Source organism: Hyperoodon ampullatus, assembly GCF_949752795.1.
Source record: "Hyperoodon ampullatus genome assembly, chromosome: 3".
NCBI classification, from domain to species: Eukaryota; Metazoa; Chordata; class Mammalia; order Artiodactyla; family Ziphiidae; genus Hyperoodon; species Hyperoodon ampullatus.
In genome coordinates this window covers 118,072,395-118,092,882 of record NC_136916.1, presented here as the reverse complement: position 1 = coordinate 118,092,882, position 20,488 = coordinate 118,072,395, and the positions used below count along the sequence as shown (strand labels likewise).

General features: G+C 38.5%; 1 protein-coding gene across 1 annotated transcript in view; it reads left to right on the top strand.

Moving 5' to 3' along the window:
• Positions 1-20,488, top strand: part of SLC25A21 (solute carrier family 25 member 21) — a gene marked incomplete at both ends in the record, with an annotated part of 507,744 nt that overhangs the window by 338,392 nt on the left and 148,864 nt on the right. The window contains one exon of the mRNA XM_079701358.1: positions 18,707-18,790. Within this exon, the coding sequence (XP_079557484.1) occupies positions 18,707-18,790 (84 nt within the window). The remainder of the gene's footprint in view (positions 1-18,706; positions 18,791-20,488) is intronic.

Sequence of the window (20,488 nt, the reverse complement as noted above, 5' to 3'; positions counted from 1 at the left end):
ATGTACCCGTACCTCCTTTTAAAACTCTCTGCCAGGCTCTTTTCTGTGGTGGTTTAACTTCCCATTTACCCAGGAAAACACTGTGCTCACTGCCCCAGAACTGTCCTTCCTGGCTTCACAAGTTAACTGCTTCAAATAAGTTTTCTCCATTTAACCCCATATTTTCTCCAATCCATCAACTCAATTTGTATAACCTATCTCCTTTAAGTGTTTATTTATATTCTGTGTGTGCGTATAAAATTTATTTTAATAGTGCTGTATATTTACTTTGAATTCCCTTCTCACTGACTCTGATTTTCAAACTTCCTTGCATCTCACCTTTGTGTTCTTATGGCTGGTATAGTTTGCTATGCACTTTATAGATGGACTGAAAAATTAACTTTGATGGACTTATATGGAAGTTTTACTTTTTAATGAAATTAGTATTTTTTTCTAATTTTAAGCAAAGCAAAATTATTCAAACTCTGTTAAATGAGTATTTAGTAAAGTTTATAGATTCTGATAAAATGTTCTTTGTTGTTTAATCACACAAAAAGGGGTGGCGTCTGCTTTGTTTTCTGAAATTTGTTTCATCATTGTAGAGTACCACAAGATGTTCCTTTGAAGTGATGATTTTCTTAAGGGTAGAAACAGTCATTTATAGTATTAAAAAAAAAACTTAAAAAGGCATAAATCTGAAAATAGGCAGTAAAAATTTGTTGTAGATAGATTCTTTTGAGTACCCAAGAATGCCTTCCTCTTGGCATTTGTTTATAACTTTGTTTGTTTTTCTAAAATTACTTCCAAACTGTCAGCCTGCAGAAAAGCATGAAAAGTTGTAATAATCACACTTCATATCCATTAAGTTAATACAGAATATTATGGAAAATTGTTTTAACTCTTGAAAATCCCTCTACAACTATAAAAGTGCAAATGAGATTGTCCCTGCTGTTTTAGCCAGGCCTGTGAGCCTCAAAGCAATAGGATATTTATAAGAAAATTCCAGACATAGCAGTGCTGCCATGATCCATACGACCCAAACTTTCCAGTTTTCGTCTCTTGTCCTGCCTGAGGAAAAACAAAGAGGCATAAAATTTAAATTGGAAGATCTCAAATCATTGTTATGACTTGTAATGAAGATAAGTGCATTATTTTATAGAGTCAGTCGGTTGATTTGGAAGAAAAAAGCACTTTTAATTTTCATTATACTCTGGTGATTTTCAAGTCACTGTCTCTCCATAAATAGCTCCAGCTTCTCTCCAGCACTGTCCTGAGAAACTGGCTATTTCTGTTTTTGAGTGAGGGATTTGGTTTTCTTTAAGACTATACTGACAATCCCTTAAATTTAAAAGATTCTGTTTAATTTTTTATCAAACTAGCAAAGACACAGCATGAAAATTAGTTGAGCATATCTATGTATTGATCTTTCTCAAATTTTATACTTGGAAAAGACTACACTGCTATCTTCAGCTGGGACTCAAATAGCTTGAAGGAAAAGTACATTGTGTATTTAAGAGTCTTTTCAATGTTTCTAATTTGGTTTGGAATTTAATTCAGTAGATTCCAGTTTAGATTTCTCAGAAAACATTTTTGCCAGCCTTATGGGCACCGTGGCTTCATTCTAAGGGTTGATGCATCTCATGAAAGATTGTTCGAGAAGTACCAAAGAGACATCTTTAATCAGTTCAAAACTGGCATAATAAATTTATCTTGTGGTGGAAACTCATTTTACTTTAAACCTAGATAAACAACTGAAGTAAGGAGGGGCTATATACAACAAGTAATACTAAGCTTATAAGAGGAGAGTTGAATTTAAAATTCAGGATTTTTTCCTCATTTTATACCTACTGTATGTACTAGAGATGTTCCCCCATGAACTCTGATACTGCTACATATATTTGGGTGCCGCTGTGTGCAAAAGATAAACTAGCATTTTAGCCTTAAATCTTAGCTTTTCAGCCAAAGCTTTCTAATAGAAATATAATGTGAGCCATACATATAATTCAAAATTTGCTATTAGCCACATTTTAAAAAGTAAAAAGTACATTCTTACTACAATATATCTTATGGGATCCAATGGTTAAAGCATAGTCCTAGCAAAATGATGAAGTTATGATTAATGGGAAAATATTTTATACTTCTTGAGCTCTTAAATTTAAATCTAAATTAATTAAAATAAAATAAACTCATTTCCTGAGCTGCACTAGCCACATTTCAGCTGCTCAGTAGCTACATGTGACTAGTGACTACCATATTGGACAATGCAGTTTTAAGCCAAAATTCTAGTGCTATTTTAATGGTCTTTTTGTATGTAGTTACTGTTTAGAAGAAACATGATAAAACAAAGATAACCTGCTTTCTATAGATCCACTAGAAATCAACGTAAATAAAATTCTTTTGTGCTGGACTGACTTCTAAGCACACTTATTTCCCATTATTTTAGTTATACACTGCACATGTGTACTGGGAGGTTTGTGGGGATAGAGGGATAGAAATTGTGGCCATGTTATCAATCTATGACTTTTTTTTTTTTTTTTTTTTTTTTTTTTTTTTTTTTTTTTTTTGCGGTACGCGGGCCTCTCACTGTTGTGGCCTCTCCCGTTGCGGAGCACAGGCTCCGGACGCGCAGGCTCAGCAGCCATGGCTCACTGGCCCAGCCGCTCCGCAGCATGTGGGATCTTGCCGGACCGGGGCACGAACCCATGTCCCCTGTATCGGCAGGCGGACTCTCAACCACTGCGCCACCAGGGAAGCCCAATCTATGACTTTTAAAACCAGATAACCATCTCCCACTTCGAAACCCATCATGAAATTCTAGTAAATCTAAGCTTTCACTTACATCCCAAGTCATGAAATTGATGACATAGGATACTGAGGAGGGAATGGTGTGGGTTTTCATATGTATGGTGAAGGTCAGTGGTAATATTCCTTAAGAATATATTAACTTGGAAAAATAACTATCTTGCAATATTAACCTTTTTTCGCCTTGTATAAGACATGCTACTTTAAAACTAAGTAGAGTGAAAATACATATTTTCTCCCATTTTGTCTTCTCCCAGAGGAGGAGTGTGAGTGCTTTCTAGTTCCCTATTTCCTGAAATAAGAAAAAGGATACAACTGTTATCACCAAAGTCTTACTAGTATCCTAGAATAAAATATTTAGAGAAAAATAAGCCCTTAAAAGGGAATGTATGGATTCTGTACCTGGATATTCACACAATTTTCATAATGCCTCAGGTTACATACTTTACTGAAACTACCTGTCTCCCCGCCCCACATGTGAGGCACTTTTCACACTGAATGGAAGTGATGAGATGTTTGGTTTAATAATATTAATAATTTCCCATTCGATTTGGTGCTTGTGTAGCATCTTTTGCTGGGAACTAATGGCAGTAAAAGAACGTGAATGATACCAGAAAAATGTGAAAGAGAAAACTGTGATTCGTTCCTTGGATGCAAATTCTGTATGACATATTCATAGCATATCCAGGTTGTTAACAAAGAGTGTTTTTTTTTGCCCTAAGAAATAACATGGCAATGCATGATTCTGTGGTGATTTCTACCTGTTTCTCCCTTTTAGTTTTTATGAACGTTTGCATTTTTTTTTTTTTTTTGCGGTATGCGGGCCTCTCACTGTTGTGGCCTCTCCCGTTGGGGAGCACAGGCTCCGGACGCGCAGGCTCAGCGGCCATGGCTCACGGGTCCAGCCGCTCCGCGGCATGTGGGATCTTCCCGGACCGGGGCATGAACCCGCATCCCCTGCATTGGCAGGCGGACTCTCAACCACTGCGCCACCAGGGAAGCCCAACATTTGCATTTTTAAATGTAAAGACTTAGATTCTAAATGGTGTACTAGGAATATGCACTATTCACAGTGTACTATCCTATGAAAAGCAATAATGTGTTCTCTCAGCAGTGAAGCAATCCACAGGGGAAAAAATGCAACAACATGTGATGGCAATCATATAGCTGAAGAGGAGTGAAAAGAAGGGAAGCTGTTACTGTAAGGAATGAAGGTGTACTATTTGGTAGACATGTTTTGAGGCACCTGCAAGTTCCTGCTCTGCAAGTTGCCATCATTCAGAGGGTTTGCTGAAAGGGTGGGCTTGCCGTCCATGTTTGCACAATGACTCCATTCCCTGGACGTGGCTAAGTGAGCCAGGGATAGATAGCTGACTCCCTAGAGAATTTCAATTGTGATGTGATTTTTGCAGTGAGAAAACCAACCGGAGACAGAAAGCACTCTCAAATTAGGATAATTTGAAGAGGGTTTATAAATGGATTCATTATAAGAGTATGGGCAGGGTGTAAGGAAATTACAAGAAAGAACTCAGGATCCTGGGGCTACCAGCAAAAGGAAGTAAAGCCACTCCTATGCCTAAGCTCAAAGGTGTATGTGAAGGGCAAGGTTAGCAAAACTTGAAAGATGAAAGTCACAAAGAAAGGGCTCCTTGAGAGGAGCAGTGAACTTCTGTTGATAGAGACAAGCCTGAGGAAGCCTCACAGGGAGGAACCAGACAGATAAATATCCCCAATGCATTTTCCTCCCTTCTTCTTGTCACTGCCATGGCTTCTCATTGACCAAATCCAACTGGAAGGCAGAGAACATAGTAGTCTTTGATGTAATCAGTTCAGATGGCCTTTCGGGGCAGCAAACAGGGTGGAGAAGAGTAGAGAGTGGATCCGCAGGAGCAAATGAAAGGTATTTGGCACATGTAGGGGCAGAAAGGAGTAAGTGGTGGGCACTGGTTTTGTGTCATATTGCACCAGGGCTGGGGTTGCCCTGTCAAGGTCAGTGCTGTGGAGGAGCAGGAAGCATGAGCTGGTGTACAGAGAGGACATGGAGAGAGACAGATACAGTACAGGGTTGATCCTTGGTCAGTTAAGGCAAATCGAGCTGCAGTAACAGGTAAACCCCTAAATTTCAGTGGTTTACCCCCAATCAAATATACTCATATAATAGTACAATGTGAGTATTACCAGGTGGTAGGAGGTTCTCCTCAGTGTGTGATTTAGTGATCCAGGCTCCTTCCGTCTAGTGGCTCTGCACCCACTAGAGCTCTGGAGTCCTCTGCTTTCTTCTCGCAGGTGATACAGATTTGATGTAAGATGCAGCTAGTCTCTGCTATAAAGGTATCTTGCAAAGTACCTCTCGCAGGAGCAACAAGAGAGAGAATGGAGGAGCCCCACTCACTTCTTTAACACCTCAGACTGATATACACTACCAAATGTAAAATAGATGGCTGGTGGGAAGCAGCCGCATTGCACAGGGAGATCAGCTCGGTGTTTTGTGACCACCTAGAGGGAGGGTGGGAGAGAGATGCAAGAGGGAGGGGATATGGGGATATATGTATACGTATAGCTGATTCACTTTGTTATGCAGCAGAAACTAACACACCATTGTAAAGCCATTATACTCCAATAAAGATGTATAAAAAACAAACAAAAACAAAGCAAAGAAAAACAACCTCAGTCTGGAAGTAACATACATTACTTTGCTTAGATTCCACAGAAAAGAACTAGTCACATGACCTACACCTGGCTGTACAGGGGGCTGGGGATGCACTTACTATCTGGCTGTGTGGGTATCTCCCAGCATCAACTTTACACAAGGAATCACTTCTGCAACAGTCCCTGGTTGATTCCTATGTCCCAGTCCCAGTTCCCAGGAGACCAGGAGACCTCATTACACCTACTTGTCACACATGGTCTCTGCAATAACCCCCCCCCCCCGATATGACACATGTCACATGGCAGTGCTAGCAACCAAAGCCCTCGGTGAAGCCAACATAAAAAAAGGCATCTGTTTATGCCTTCAAATTTCTAGAATGTTTAAACTTGGGATTTTAAAGAAAATTTTGTTTATCTTATTTGTATATAAAAGTGTGGTATCTTGGGCTTCCCTGGTGGCGCAGTGGTTGGGAGTCTGCCTGCTGATGCAGGGGACGCGGGTTCGTGCCCCGGTCCGGGAGGATCCCGCGTGCCGCGGAGCGGCTGGGCCCATGAGCCGTGGCTGCTGGGCCTGCGCGTCCGGAGCCTGTGCTCCACAATGGGAGAGGCCGCAACGGTGAGAGGCCCAAAAAAGTGTGGTGTCTTGAATTGTGTACTTGTTTATCTGTATACATGAAAACTTTCAGAAATTGTACAGCTTTTTAATTCTCATGATAGTTAGCTGAAACTCAACCTGACACAAGTAATATTAATATATACATATATATGTATATATTTGAACCAATCTTCATTGCAGAAAGTTCTCTTGGCATCGTATATTTAAAGTTGTGAATATACTCACTTCATCATAAAAAATACTCATTTCTCTCCTTCTTTTATTTCAAAAGTTGTCTATATTCAAGGGAATGAAAAAAACAAGGAATACCTTCTAACTCTTCTATAAATTATATCAAGATTTCTTTTAATAGACATTTCAGAGTATGGAATTGCAGCTGTCCTGCGATTTCTGCCAGAATTTGACCTAACACGCATGAGTAAGAGTTCCAAAAGTATTTGTACTGGGAAGTAGAGTGTTTTACAGTGGTTCTTCCCTTTCTTTCTTTCTTTCCTCCCCCCTTCCCTCCCTCCCTGCCTCCCTTCCTTCCTTTCTTTCTTTCCTCCTCCAAAAGGGCTAGTGTAGTACCACCAGAGCCAACAGAAAGCCACAGTGATTTGGCCAGATTTCTGAAAATATATACATTTTTCAAAAGAAATTTTCATATTTTCTCAAAGTTTTCAAACTAAACATGCATCTATGAGAATCTAAATAACAGACACTTACCACTAGTCCATAATGCAGAAGTGGAAATCAAACACAAGAAAACAAGAAGGGCATTTTATTTCAAGAAACAAACAGAAACTAAATCCACAAAATAAATAGGGGAACAGAACGAAGAAGGGATCGTTATGGCTGGGGTCAGCTGTGCTATGTGTCCTCATCATCCTCATCATGTTAATATTAGTTCTTGTTTGGCTTCCAGGAGCAATAGGGCTCCTTATTAAGCCCTCAAAGTGAAGGAATCCCAGAGAGATAGGCACATGGCAGCAGGGCCATCCTCCCACCAGGAGGAGAGACTGTACCTGCCTGAGGTGCTCTACCTCACCATGACCACAGTACCAGGGGAGACAATACCAAAGGACATTGGAGGCTGCCTGCCCCTTCCTCCTCTCAGGACAACCCATTTTCAAGGAAAGTTCAAACTCAGCCAGAGGCCACTTATATCAGAAGCTCAGCTCTAGCGCAGAGCTGAGAAACAAAACACATGCAAAAATGGTCTCTGGACAGCCAAATTGCATGGTGTGCAGGGAAGGCTCTGATGTTCATGGACCTGACTCATAGTCTGGCCCCTCCAGTCCCTACTAAGGGTCATTGCTCACGGGCCCAGCCGCTCCGCAGCATGTGGGACACTCCCGGACTGGGGTACAAACCCGTGTCCCCTGCATCGGCAGGCGGACTCTCAACCACTGCACCACCAGGGAAGCCCTGAAGGAGGGGTTTTAAACTCATGTATTTACTATAGGTTTCTTGCTTGGGTGTCATTTTATACGAATGTCATGTTTAGTCCTTAAGATTTTAGGGAGCCTAGGTTAACCAAGATATCCGATTATCTGTATCTTAAATTGTAGAACAGAGAGCTATTATTTAAAAAACTAATTGTTTTAAAATGCAAAGTTACATTTATGTGAAAGCTGCTGGTTGGAATTAGATGAGCATTTTATAAAATTAAATGACTTGAACTGTCTTGAAGTGCTTTGTTAGCTGCCAAAGTACCCATCTATAATTCAGCCAAAAACATTAGTTGTCTTTTATTAAACATTTGGTTAATTAGTGAAGCATAGATTCCTATACAAGTTCTGTGGACAAGTTAGGCCTGCTCCTGGGTGGGACTAATTCACACATCTTTTCTGTTGCCAGTGTTCTAAGTGATTTTTAATTATTTTTAGCATGTTATTTGATGATAATAATGAAACCACACCCTTCCACTGGGGCTGTCTCGAGTGTGGGTTCATGACATAATGGTATAGTCATTATTAAAAGTATTTAGTTGAGAGAAAGAGAGCGAGCAAAAGAATTTACAGAGTTATTAGATGGTGGCCTTGACAATATTCCCCAGGCACACAGTAGGCACTTAAAACACTTGGAATATGGAATAACTCAGATGTAGAGAACGGGCTTGAGGGCACGGGGTGGGGGGCGGGGGGGAGGGGAAGCTGGGATGAAGTGAGAGAGTAACATTAACGTATATACACTACCCAATGTACAATGGATGGCTAGTGGGAAGCTGCTGCATAGCACAGGGTGCTTTGTGACGACCTAAAGGGATGGGATAGGGAGGGTGGGAGAGAGGCTCAAGAGGGAGGGGATATGAGGATATATGTATACATATAGCTGATTCACTTTGTTGTATAGCAGAAACTAACACAACACTGTAAAGCATTTATACTCCAATAAAGATGTGAAAAAAAAAATTCTCGAAAAGAAGTCCCACAGCATAGATGCTAGGTAAATACAGAAATGTGCTTTTTTGGTCCAGAATGTATCAATCCAACTGTCTACAATGAGAGGGCTGAAAGGAATCACATGATGTCTTTTGCTCTTCAAAAAACATTGCATCTAAATTCTTCTACCAAAGATGTCCTGCCCACCTTCCCCATGCAGAGATCTCTCTCCATCCATAGTGTATACCCCAACAGGGAGAGAGCATATTAAATGAACACAATTGCCGTTCATTTGGTGATGTGTAAGTAACATTATTCCCTTGTTAACAAATGAAAAAGCTTGGCTTCAGAATAGTGATTTTACTGGTCCTTCACTGAACTCGAGAGACAAATTTCTGGTACAACTGGGAGACTTCAGGGAAACCTACTCCCTCCAGTCTGCTGCCTTTCTAGCTCCAAGCTGCTACTTTTTCTTTTTTAAGTGATTTTAACCCTACAAATAGAAGGAACTGTTAAACTAAGGGGTACCCTGAGATGAGATGAAAAATGTAAAAATGCAATCTAAGTTAAAAGTGATTTACAAATCAGCAGGATTATTACCATTTTGGGGTCATTTTCAGGTCCTGTCCACCTATGAAATGCTTTTGAAAACTGTGTTCTCACTTGGATCCGATAACTCACCCAAATCTTGGTAACATATGAGGTCAATCTTGGAATAAAAAAATAAACTTCCCTTGAAATTTTCCTCAACTCTGATAAGCATAAGCATGTTTACTTCCTTAATAGCCAAGTTTATTATCTCCATTCTTCAAATTTTTTTCTAGAATAAGCATTTATGCTTATGAATACAAAGAAACCACCCGCTCTTTTCATCTTTCTTTCTTTGACATTATTGAAAAGCGTCCTTTCTTATCAGTACTAAATAAACTATAAAATAGGCACATTTGATCAGTTAAAATAAGATGGATTGTATATATTAGGTCTCCAGAGACTCTGTCTTGCCTGACATTTCCCCTCACTGGGACCCAGGCTTATGGTCTCTAGTGCATAATTAATTTTTGTCAAGTGGCTCAGTTCCCAGGGCAAGTAAGATTCGGGTAGATTTGACTGCTTTTGAATCCCCTGTTCTGGAAATCTTTTATGGAGACAAGAAACCAAGAATTTGAGTCTCATCCAGAGCAATGAGCTGAGGTTCAACAGGTAAGAATGATGCCATATGGTCCTCTGTCATGAGATAGTAGGTGCTATTGGTGAACGTTAGGGAAAGTTGTGAACCCAAGTTGGTGGGGGCAAGAAAGGGAGGATCAGAGAGAGAAAGAACATAGTTAACTTTTTTTAGGGGGGTTAAATTTTGAAAAACTGTTATTATTTTGGGAATATGGGAAAACTATGATACTTGTCATGACTCTGTTTGGTTTTTTTTTTTGCGGTACGCGGGCCTCTCACTGTTGTGGCCTCTCTCGTTGCAGAGCACAGGCTCCGGACGCGCAGACTCAGCGGCCATGGCTCACGGGCCCAGCTGCTCCGAGGCATGTGGGATCTTCCCGGACCGGGGCACGAACCCGTGTCCCCTGCATCGGCAGGCAGACTCTCAACCACTGTGCCACCAGGGAAGCCCGGCTGTGGTTATTTTAATATTTGATTGCTGACGTTGATTTAGCCCTCTCTATTTTCATCACCTTGGTAATGGGTTTTATTTCCAATCTGTGATCCATCCTTCCCTCATTTCCCAAGTATGAGTTGGATTCATGCTAATCAACCAGTCTAATGGCCAGCCTAGGTTAGTGTACTTGGGAAAATGTAGATGGGTGTATCGGGGTGTGAGGTCATTTGTTGACATTAAATGTGAATTTTAATTAAATGTAGGCATACAAGGCTTCCCTGGTGGCGCAGTGGTTGAGAGTCCAGCTGCCGATGCAGGGGACACAGGTTCATGCCCCGGTCCGGGAAGATCCCACATGCCGCAGAGCGGCTAGGCCTGTGAGCCATGGCCGCTGAGCCTGCGCATCCGGAGCCTGTGCTCCGCAACGGGAGAGGCCACAACAGTGAGAGGCCCGCGTACCGCAAAAAAAAAAAAATGTAGGCATACATACACACATATGTATTTTCAAAGAGTGGCAGCATATAATCTGATATTAAGCTTAGTTTTATAACGTGACTGGTATTTTACAAAGCAAAATGACTGAAAGACATGCTAGTCAAGCTTTTGTTTAATTGAGACCAGTTTATGCTTGGAACATTTTAATCATACAGCTCTGTCAATTAACCTGTTTTATTGCTTGTGGTTTAACATTATTAGATTTAGGTTGTTATATCTACTGATCATTTGTCTCTGACTTGTTAACTAGCATATCGTCATTAAAATAAATTGTAGAATTATACTGTCAGTGTACTTAGTTATTATCCCTTAAGTAATATAAACAACTGGAAGAACTTGTGCCAGATGGTAGCATAAACTCTCTTATCATGATTCATTTTACAATGTCAAATTTTACCCAGGTTCTAAATACTAGGAATACTATATGTCTTATAATTGTGTTAAGATGTACAAAACTAGATCTATTTCATCACACTATTCGGGACAAGTAGGTAAATGTTTATTGTAACAAAATTTGTGGTTAGCAAAATGATGAACCATTTACAGGATATTTAAGTGCACTGTTAAAGTGTGAACTGTAAAATGTACAGTCACAGACTATCAGGTTTTAAATCTTCTTGGCTTGTGAAATGAGACTGCAATTAGATGTGTCTAGGATCACAGGAAATTACCAAAAGTATAATCAGGCTATCTGGGTTGATCTGATAGTTCAGAGAGATAATATTTTTGCGGCTCTGTTCAAAAATGTGTTCGAAATTACATGGCACAGAAGATTTCCCTTGCTTTTGTGGCCTTGCCAAGATGTTATTACCTTATCTGTAGTAATTATCTAGGCTGACTGAGCACTCCAGGTTACATATTTCTTCAAATTATAAACTGTTCTATAATAACATAGAGAAATTTATTGGTCTTCTTTACAACATCATAAACGCTAAGCCAAAGCATAGCCCAGCCCACCTACTCCTAGTAAAGACATTCAGACTTTTAAACAGACAAAGGACATCTTATCTTAATTTTTACCAGGTAAAGGTACCTATTTCTTTTATAAAGAGACTCTCCTAGGGAAATGACTGAGCAACAATCAGGAAAAGTATATTTCTTTTCCATGAATTTTCAGAATAATTTGATGAGTAGCCAAATATGTGAGTACAGCTTTTGAACTTCAGTCAGTGATCACTGCTGAGGCAGAGCCAAACTCATGACCCTTGTGGATTTGTTAACATTATTTTAGGGTGTTAATTGATGCCAGGCTTAGACTGTGAACCCAAGCAAAGGCAATGCTTAAATTGCAGATAAACTAAATTCCTACAATCTCTATTTAATACTTGTGTTCTGCCTTATTTTATAATTAATTACTAACATTTCCCTGCCCCCCACCTGTTTCATTGTTGGGTCTCCAGAACTCTTAACCTTGCCCCTTGTGCAGATGGGTATCTCAGGAAATGTTGAGACAGAAATCTGCATCTAGAACTGTAAACCACACCCTTCTAACATGATTAAAGGACTCTTGTGCTTATCAGGGCTAAGGCAACATTATATGGATTTTTGTTATATTTAATCTGGAGTAAAACAAAATACCCATAGCTAAGATTTTTTTTTTAATTACCATTCACAATCACCAGGGACTTAAAATTAGAACAAGAAAGCTATGGATATAGAAAAATGTTTCTCCCCAGCTTTCTCCCCAGCACTTACTTGCTAAAGAAAACTGATAGAATCATCTCCCACAACAGCAGTGTCAACTCCCCACCATCCGATGCTCTTTCTACAAGGATGACAAATACAAAGCCTCCTTCCCCCTTCAGTTCAGTAGTTAGCCTTTCATGGGAAGGGGGTATTTCTTCTCTTGGGGCAGCCTCAGTATAAGGTGATTTTTCAGAGTACAAGAAACAAATATACATGATGGGAATTTTTCTAAAGATGTGCTTTCTAGAGCCTTTTTCCAAAGTTTGTAACATAGGCGTGTACACCTAAATTTCAAAGGCTCAAACGTGTCTTTGCGTGTTCAGTGACTTTGCCCATGCTCAATGAACCAGTAAGCAAGCAAAAATACTCTGTAGGAGCAACATCTTATTTCAGTAAGATAGACTAATTACAGTGAATTAAAATCTTTATTTAATCTTCCTACAGTTATCCTTTTAATGTGTTCTGTAATTGCAAACCTTTAGTCTGTTAATCTCTGATTCATTGGTGGGTTTCATAAGTGTTTATTAAGGAGCACATGTAACATTCTGGTAATTACTAATAATCTTTGTTCATAGCACATTTACAAAGATCTCTGCAGGGAGTTTCATTAGGCTCATCACCAGTTATTGTCAGTGTACAATTTTTATTAACGGTCTCCCACCCTTATAAAATATGGAATTTGGAGCTTTACAAAACACAATGAAATGTCTCTTCAAGAGAAGAGACATTTGTTATGGCTAACAAACTCAAATATTAAGTCAGTGTGTCACCATCCCTTCAAAATCAGTGTCCTCTAATGTCTGTGGTGCCATTTTACCGCTGAGGAGAAAGGCAAAGACGGGTTAAATTACAGTTCTCACCAGCTTACACTATTTATCGGTGACAGCACTGGAGCTGAAACTGGTGGCTCCTAGTCAATGTCTCAGTTTCCCAAGTGCCTCACCTCCTTTGACACAAAGGTGTAATTTTTATGTAGCAGTGCATTATGGTAGCATAAAATTCCACTCAGGAAAAAAAGAACCACTGAGGGCTGTCTCTGGTGGTAAAGGTACCCCTGCATCCCCACCCTAAACAAAACCAGAGCTTTGTGCCACCTACTTGAGAGCTGAAATCCCTTTAACAGGGGACAAGTTCTGGAAGACGGCGTATCAAATTAAAAGCCACGATAAGGATAAATGATTGGTGTGAATGCTTTTCTGAGAGCAGGGTTGAATAGGGGAAGGTAAGAGAGAGCATGAGAATACTCTTGGGCTGGAAAATGATCTGGAGATGATGCTAGAAATAAAACCCACCTATCTCACTGCTTTGCTTAGGATTGGTGACAATGCCAAAGGGATGGGTTAGGATGGCTTTTGCCCCCATTCCCAAATCTCCATCAGTTCCCAACCCTAAAGCATCGCAAATAATCATATGATCTAACTAAAAAGCAGAGCATGTGCTATGCAAATATAGCTTCAGGACAAATCTTATCACCTACCCCAATCGGACTCTTTGCAACTCAATTGCTGCCCTTCATATAAATATATAGATTACATATACATATACATGTATATATACCTATATATATGTGCATGTGTGTGTGCCCTAAAGCCTCCACTTCCCAGTATAGACTCCATCAGCCAACAGTAGATGAAGATGATAGATGTAAAATCTACTTTGGAAAATAAAGGCATTGCATAAATGTGAGATTTAGGAATTTTCATACAACCTCATTCTACAGCTTTTAAGGCTGTAATAAAGTCATTGTATTTCTCAACACGTATCATTCTTATGATATCTTAGGAAGTGCTCAGACAAGCTGAATGCCTAAAGTGACATTTCTAACAGTGCTAAGAGTCAACAACAGACTTTGGTATCACTGACTAAGCACACAATCAAGTCGGAGGAAATAGTGCAGTAATGGTCTTGACCAGTTTAAAGAAAAATATTTCAGTGAGTGAGAACATTCTTTTGCTTCTAAAAATATGCTTGTACATTTGCTTATGAACATTGAGCAGCTCTTCCTTGCCCTGTCGTAACCGCAATAACTTGCTTCATATTTATGGTGTGGTGGATGGTAGGGCTGTTCCCTCCCAATTTTAAGAGTGTGTAGTACCAGGCTCCCTGGCTCCATGGCAGATGGGACCACTGGCTGCTGGGCAATGGAGCATAGGGTTTGAGCCACACTCCTTTCCCTGTGTTTCTTTCTGACCTGATATTAGGCACCGAATATTTCTTAAGTATTACTCCATTGTCCAATTTGCCCATTTGGCAGCAAGTTTTCATTCTAATAAAAGAAGTTCCTCAGATGGAGATTCCAGATGTGGCTAAACTGCTTTTATTAGGACAATGGGAAAGTCCAATCTTTTCTTCTAGATATCTTGATTGTATTTAGAGTAGTGTGGCTTTGCCTTTGTAATTTTACAAAGAGTTCTATTACGTAACTGGAAAATTGTCTCCTCGAGCATAGAGAGAATTTGTTAGCACAGAACGCACCTTGGAAAATGCTGATGTAAAGCCTCAATTCGAGAGAAACCTTTTAAGTTGCTGAAATGTAATGGAGACGAAGAAGGAAATTGCTGTTTTACATGATTGACCAAAATGCACTGTAATTATATCAACTTGAAACAGATTCCTTAGCAGAACTGATAACTCTGTGATCAGAATAAGTCATGTGTAGTGGAACTAAATACAGCATGGACTTTCTCTGCAGAGTGCAGACACACCGTAAGTGAGATGTGCAGTAGAAGAGACAGCTGTACTTGCCTTAGCCTGTTTAATGGGACCTCTAGCTGCTTTAGGATAGTAAGGAATGGTGGGAGGCTTTACAGAGGAATTAGTATGTACCATGCCTGCCCATCCTTTTGCATTGCTCTGCAACACGGCTTGTGGACTCTCCTCGTGTGATGCTGTTTGATGTTGCCGCTCCTGTTTTTAATGAACACGGCATCACTCATCAGACAGTCAGCTTCTAAATGGAACACTCCTCAAAGATTCCACTGACTGTCCTTGCTGCCTGTTTTAAAGTGGGAGGGTAAAGTTTAATCACAGATATTTAGCCCAAATATATCCTTCCCGTTTTCCCTCTTCCCTCTAATGTCACTGCATTATATTGATACTATTTTCTGTCAGCCATAGATAAGATCATCTCCAGTAAAAGTAATACTAGTGTTTATTCAGTGCCAGTAAAACTCATTGGCTGACATCTGATACTCTGAAATACTGTTCCTAAACATTATTCCTTGCATATGGTAATCATCTATTTGTACATCTCCTTCACATAACTATAAGCTTCTAAAGGGCAGGATTATATCTTATTTCTTCGTAATGCCCCAACTAGTGGAGTACCTAATACATAGTAAGTATTCAAGAACTCAATAACTGAGAATAGTGGATTGGAAATATTATCATCTGATTCTGAAAAAAGAAAGAAATTGCAACTAATGAGTGAAGTGCCTAGACTTCCAATAGCCAAGTTAGATAACTAGTTAATTAAGAAGTAATTGTACTCTGTATTCATTTTTGTGTAAGCTGACAGAGGACCCACCTTGGTATTACTGAAACATGCAGACATCATAGACAAAGCTGATGTCTCTAACCCCACCAGTAAAAGAGGAGCTAAGGTCAATTTTCTTGCCATTAGAATTCACTTGCTTTGGTCCCTCTGGTGACTCACAGTTCCTTCTAGGAACGGGTCACATGACTGTGAGATGGCCACAGAGTTAATCTGAAATGCTCCTCTGAGGAGCAGGAAAAGGCCAAAGGCTCTATATTGGTCATTGACTTTATCTCATAAACACCCTCCTCTAACCCGCTCAGGTCTCCACCCACCCTGAGCAGCTGAATGCCACCAGCAGGGTGCTGTAACATCCATCCTGAACGAAACACTGGAGGTTGTCATGGTGGGAGATCTTTTCTTTCACTTCTATTAAAAAGACATCTTTCCCTCTCTCAATTCCCCACCTGAAATGCTTCCTCCTGGCTTACTCTTTTTGCCTCTCTGAGTCCTATAGGACCAGCTTAAATCCCTTCTCCTTCCTGAGATCCTTCCTGATCCTCTGCAGAAAGCAGTAATGGCTCCTTCTGATGAACACCTGGGCAACTTGTGCTGATGCTACTTGACATTTTGGATATTTTCCCTTTTATTGTAAAAATTTTTTTCTCATTTATTTATTGTGTTTCTTGAGAGTGGGGATAATGCCCTTGGTTTTTGTAAAACCTATAGCATCTTATTTCATATGGCAAATATTTTAAAAATACTTGGTCATTTGGGAGAAAAGTATCCAGAAAGGAATTTGACAGAGGGAAATGAACTTAATGAAAGATATTATGAGAAAAATCTATAAGCATGTAATGTTTTTATAATATATAAAACTATTTTAAGTTATTCTCTTGAAAGTTAGACATAAGAAAATTTTCATACTCAGCAATGAATATAGGTTACAAATATGCAAATGCAGAGATGGAGATTCTTTTTTGAATTAGAATCAAAGTCGTATTTTGGAAATCGCTCTCTATGTTCCAAAATTATTTGTTGTATAAACTTACCTGTAGTTATTCCATTGTACTATTTTGTGTTTAGCATTAGTTAATTCATTTGTATCCCAAGTCCAACATTATCTCATCTACATACAGTAGTCCAGAAATACCAAATGTGGTCCACCTACCTGACCATCAAATCATGTTCTCGATTCTAGACAGAACTGCTTACTGAGTCTTCTAGGCCAGTGGTTATACACACACCAAATGCACCTCTGGATCCAGAACAGTTTAAATGAGTTAGTTGTAATGCTTCATGATCTTCTGATAAACTCCATGCAATTTAAATTTTAGGAATATAGTTCTTGCCTAGAAACTAACCTCCTAAAAATGACCATGCCAATAGAGATGTAAGTTTGACAAGCAAAAACATTATGAATATTTATGACATTTTAAACTTTGGCAATAGTAAGTCTAGGGCAGTGGAATATTACTTGTTGGGTTGATGAGGATCAAGAGAGGATCATGTTGAATGTATCATTAAAAAAAACCCATTGATTTAAAGAGAAAAATGATCACCCAGCAAGCACACCTCTTTTATTACATTTCTGTTTCCTCCATTCATATTCTGGCATCATTATCTTCACCCAGACTATCATAATTGCCTTCGTCATTATTCTGCCCTCCATACTCCCATTCTAATCCACCCAATCAGACAATAAATATTTTATTAGGAATTTGTATGTTTCAAGTACTCTACTGGAAGAATCAACTCCTTCATCTCAGGATGGCTACTCTCCTGCCCAATCAGGTTCGGCACCTCTCCACTTTACAAAGTCAAATGTAATCCAGCCTCACTTTTCAGTCTTACAGTCTACTTATTCTGTTCATATGCCCAATCACTTCAATCAAAGCAAAATGTTCACACTTCTCTGTGATATATGTGTTAGTTTTCAGCATAATTCCCTGGGGCCTAGAACTATAAAATAAATCATTCTCAGAATTAGAAGTTGTGTTCATGTCATAAATCTAACAATCTGAGAAAAGCATCTTAGAGTAGACAATATTAGAGGTGTTTCTGAGAATTTCTATTCTGAAAGGCTTGCTAAAACTGTGGAGGGAAGTACAGAAGGAAGAAAGGGCTTAACTTAGAATTGGGACAAGAAGGTTAAACACAAGGAGTAGGCAGCCTAAAGAAAAGCGAAACTGGAGAACTGGGGTGTAGGGAAATGACAATACTTGTCATAAATCTCATTACAAACAGACCCCAGGATAAGATACAAAATACGTAAGACCCTCATACTGGGAACTTCCACATTTTGAAGGTTAGAGTTCTGAGATGCATGATCATAGCAAAGAAGAAGAAGAAAAAAAAGAATTTGGCTTTCTAAAATGGGATACATTTTTATTGCGCACAAACTACATGCAGAGCACTGTGCTTCTGTGAAGGTCCAGGTAACCTGAACTACCCCTAGTGACCAACTCTGCTCTATCATGAAGTACTGATAATAAATTGTATCACGGTACGACCCGAATTCTTGCTCTAAACGCAGGCTCCTGTCTGCCAGAATGAATTCCAAATTCATAATCAGGATCAAAGTTAGGCCATATTAGCTGCTCTGTATTTTTAAACTTTGTATTAAATTACCATCAAAGAGCACTAATTAAGATAAGAAATAGAGCTACTTATTTGTTTCATATGCATCTTCAGATTTCTGAATTATGCATTAAAACAATCTATGACATCTGTGTGTGCTTTTCGCAAAAGAAAAAAGCATAAATGCCTCAGGGTGCATCTGCCTAGCTAAGAAACAGATGAAAAAAACTCTTTCTGCAGTTCTATTAAAGTACAGAGAAATATCATAATTTTAAAGGCTACAAAAATAAGGTAAAGATTATACAAGACAAATAAATCAGTAAAATCTGTAGCAAAACCCAGAATATTTTAGATTAATCTGAAAAGGCTGAGACTCCTAAGACTTTGAAAAATGAGAAAAGCCATTTGGCAAAATCCTTAACTTGGATTTTTGTTTGTTTGTTTGATTTTGTTTCTAGGTTCCAGATTCAGAGATGTGCAACTGATCCAAACAGTTACAAAAGCTTAGGAGACAGCTTTCGAATGATTTTCCGCACAGAAGGGTATGTATGGTTCTTTATATATAGTCTCTATGTTGATGTGGGCATTTTAATATATTACTACGTAACATGTTTTCTCATTTTGAATGATTTCTTTTCCTAGTCTTAGTAGGGAAAAATATTTAAAAGGGTGTCTTCCTATTTTTGTGTGTGTTTTTCCTGATAATGCAGTTAAAAATTAAATATGTATATGATAGAAACTACCACAAAAAGGATGTTAATAATATCCTTTATTAATAATAGTTTGATGACTAGAGGACAATTTTTATTTTGTGCTATTGAGGCTTTTTAAAGTTCTTATAACTGGGGATATCTAAATGTGATAGTTCTTTATTTTGATTCTTAAATATAGCGCCCAAATGGGTTCCTTGTTTGCATTCTGGTTTATGAATATTCAATCAAAACATATCTTTATCAAAAATTGATGTGTCAAGTTCATCATCCTATTAGATGATCAGATAAATAGAATATTTTTGTTACATAAACTAAAATTGTCTTTGATGTATAGATTCAGTTAAAGCCTCTATCGAGCATAATTTTCCAAAGGATATTAGATGTGCTTTTTGAAGTTGTTTTCATAAGAGAATTGGTTGAAAATAATAATTATACCAAAAAGATAACAGTAATAATAACAACTAGTACGTGTTTAGCCTCTAGTATGTACTAGGAATACTCCATATAACTCTTTGAGGTAGGTTCTGTTAGGATCCATTCATGTTGGACAGATGAAGAAACCAAGACTCAGAAAAGTTAGTAATTTTCACATATCTGGTAAATCTTGAAGCTGGGACTCAAATCCAGTGAGCTTGACCCCAAAGCCCATGCTCCTAACCTCTGTAGTTCATTACCTCTCTTAGCAGATTATACTGGGGCTACTATTTTGCTAATTAAACATATATCATTGATGTTGTTCCATGCCAATAGATTCTTTTTAACAACAGCATAGTAATTTATTTATCTACATACTGCAGTTTATTAAATTAATCCCTTTGGTGGCCCATTAGGTTGTTTCCATATTTTCACTATTATAAACAATAAAACAGTATATATTCTCATACTATTTTTTTGCATTTATGTGTGTATGTATATATATATATATATATTTCTGTTTTTAAAAGTTGCTAGCAATGGACTTATAAGATCAAATGATATGCACATTTTATATCATAGATGTTGCCAAATTATCTTCCAAAAAGTATGTACTGACTTATATCCTTAGTATTTGAGAGTTCTCACTTCTCCACACCCTCTCAAACACTGGACATTATCAATCATTATTTGATATATCTGTCACTCATATGCATCTCCTGTTTATAATCTAATAGGTAAAAAATAAAAGTGTCTTAATAGTATTCCTTTGATTGTAACTGGGGTTGAGCATACTTTTATATCATTAGGTATTGTTTCTTTCATGAATTGCTTATTTTGTGTCTCTCGCCCATTTCTCTTAGGTTAGATTTTTTTATTAATTTGTAGGAGTTCTGTATATATTATAGGTACTAATCCTTTAACTATTACATAAATTACAGATATTTTCCCCAACTTGTCAGTTGTCTTACAACTATAGTGTCTTACACCTTTCAGAAGTTTGTGAGTTTTGAAGATTGTGATTTTGTGATTATATTTATCTTTTCCTTTGTGATATCTGACCTTGATGACACATTAAAAAAGAAGGACATCCTCTAACCCCAAGACTATAAA